Genomic DNA, 2,296 nt, shown 5'->3' with positions numbered 1-2,296 from the left:
AGCAGCAGCAGCAGCAGCAGCAGAAGCAGCAGCACCAGCAGCAGCAGCAGCAGCTCGACAGAAAGACTTTCATCGGGCTGTTGGGGTGTACATGTGCATGCGGCTGCAGCAGCAGCTATACTGCTGCAGCTTCTTCATGGCTCAGCTGCTGCACCGGCGCTTCTGTTGGAGAGATATGCTGCAGCAGTGTGCTGCAGCAGCAGCAGCAGCAGCAGCAGCTAGCGAGCCTGGGGGCGCAGCAGCAGCAGCAGCAAAAGCAGCAGTCACACACCCTATCTCTCTCTTCTCCTCTCTCATCGGTATGTATACAACAGCAAACAGCCATGCTGCAGCAGCAGCAGCAGCAGCAGGAGTGCCGCAGCTAACAGACCTTAAGGGCTGGTACCAGTGCCCCGAGATACTGGATGCATGCACTGCAGCAGCAGCAGCAACAGCAGCAGCAACAGGAGCAGCAGCAGCAGCAGCGAAGCCAGCAGCAGCAGCAAAGCCACCACCAGCAGCAGCAGCAGCAGCAGCAGCAACAGCAGCAAAAGCTTCTGTGTTGCTGCCGCTCCCCGGCTGGTGTCTTCTCAACTATCCAACAACAGCAGCAGCAGAAGTACAGGAGATGCGTGTTGCTGCTGCAGTGCCGAAGTGTGGTTTGCTTCGTCTGGTTGCTGTTGATGGTGCTGAGGTGCTGCAGCAGCAGCTGCAGCAGCAAGAGCAAGGAATGGCAGCAGCAACTCCTGCTGTTGTTATGGATAGACCCACAGGGCTTGCTGCTGCTGCTGCTGCTGCTGCTTTTCTCCCCCCCTTTGTTGCTCCTTCTCTTCTTTGTATCGATGAGATGATGAGCATGTATTTGCTGCAGGATACTGCGCCGCTGCACGACACGCAGCAGCACGAACCCAGCAGCAGCAGCAGCAGCAGCAGCAGCAGCAGTGCTGCAGGCGATACGCTGACTTCTGCTATCAGTGCATCCGTTGCTGCCCTCAACAGCAGCAGCAGCAGCAATGACAGCAGCAGCAGCAGCAGCAGCAGCACGACGACGCAGCCTCTCGCAAGCAGCGACGGTCAGCGTGGTTCTTCTGAACCAACCACCAGCAGCAGCAGCAGCAGCAGCAGCAACAGCAGCAGCAGCAGCAGCAGCAGCAAGGAGGAGATGATAGTTTCAGGGGGAGCGAAGGACCTGGAGTACGATGAGCTGCTGCGGTCGTTTACAGCAACAGAGCAGCGGCAGCTGGTTGCTGCTTGCTTGGATCTGCTGCTGCTGTTTCCTGCTGCTGATGGTGATGCTGTTCTAGCTGTGCTGCAGCTGCTGCGGCGCCTATCCTCTACCTACAGCAACGCGCTCATGCTGCTGCTGCACCAGCCGAAGGGGCGATACAGACAGATGCCCTCATCACCTCAGCAGCAGCAGCAGCAGCAGCAGCAGCAGCGGGGGCAGCATCAGGTTGAGGGGGAGGAGTTCGATCAGCAGCAGCAGCAGCATGAGTTGTTGTATGATCAGCAGCATGTGCAGCAGCAGCAGCAGCATGTGCTGCAGCAGCAGCCATTGGGTTGGGGCCTGGGTTTGCTGCTGCGGCTGCCCCGCAGCAGCAGCTGCAGCGGCTTCGTTTCTCTTCTTTGTTGTATTATAACGAACCTGCTGGAGGAGCCTTCGCTTGTTGCTGCATGCGTTGAGCGGGGCCTCCGCGTTGCGTTTGCTGCTGGCAGCAGAATGGCGCTGCAGACACATATCAGGGTAATTTATTTATTTATTTATTTATTTATTTATTTTTTTTTTTTTTTNTTTTTTTTTTTTTTTTTTTTTTTGCTTTTTTTTTGTGGGATTGGTGCTTGTGTTGCTGCTGCTGATTCTTGCTGCTGTTGTTGTTGCTGCTGCTGCTGCTGCTGCTGCGTGGTTGTTGTTGTTGCTGCTGCTGCTGTTGCTGCTGTTATTGTTGCTGCTGTTGTCTGTGCTATGTGATTGTTGCTGTTGCGGTTGCTGCTGCAACTGTTCTTTTTGCTGCTGTCGCTACAACTATTCTCCTCCCGTCTCTTCTGCTGCTGCTGCTGCTGCTGCTGCTGCTGCTGCTGCTGCTGCTGCAGGTGCATGGGTCTCCACCTGCTGGAGATACCCCGATGCCGCTGCTGCCGCTGGACTCTGTGCTGAAGTCTTTGGGGCCGCTGCTGTCTCGCAACCCTTCTCTAGTGGAGCAGGTGTTGAGTTGCTGCTGCAGCATACACAAGCAGGTGCTGCAGCCGCAGCAGCAGCAACGACAACGGCACCAGCACAGCACCAATGGCAGAGGACATAGTCCCTGCAGCATCTGCA

At 56.2% G+C, this 2,296-nt stretch overlaps 1 protein-coding gene across 1 annotated transcript in view; it reads left to right on the top strand.

Moving 5' to 3' along the window:
* EMH_0010290 (uncharacterized protein) overlaps positions 1-2,296 on the top strand; it is a gene marked incomplete at both ends in the record, with an annotated part of 19,553 nt that overhangs the window by 14,474 nt on the left and 2,783 nt on the right. Inside the window, 2 exons of the mRNA XM_013498901.1 lie at positions 3-1,723; positions 2,071-2,296. Coding sequence (XP_013354355.1) covers positions 3-1,723; positions 2,071-2,296 — 1,947 coding nt within the window. The remainder of the gene's footprint in view (positions 1-2; positions 1,724-2,070) is intronic.

Source organism: Eimeria mitis, genomic scaffold, assembly GCF_000499745.2.
Source record: "Eimeria mitis Houghton genomic scaffold, Emh_scaff381, whole genome shotgun sequence".
Lineage (NCBI taxonomy): Eukaryota > Apicomplexa > Conoidasida > Eucoccidiorida > Eimeriidae > Eimeria > Eimeria mitis.
Note: the sequence above shows the minus strand (reverse complement) of the source record. Positions and strands in the feature narration are given on the sequence as shown.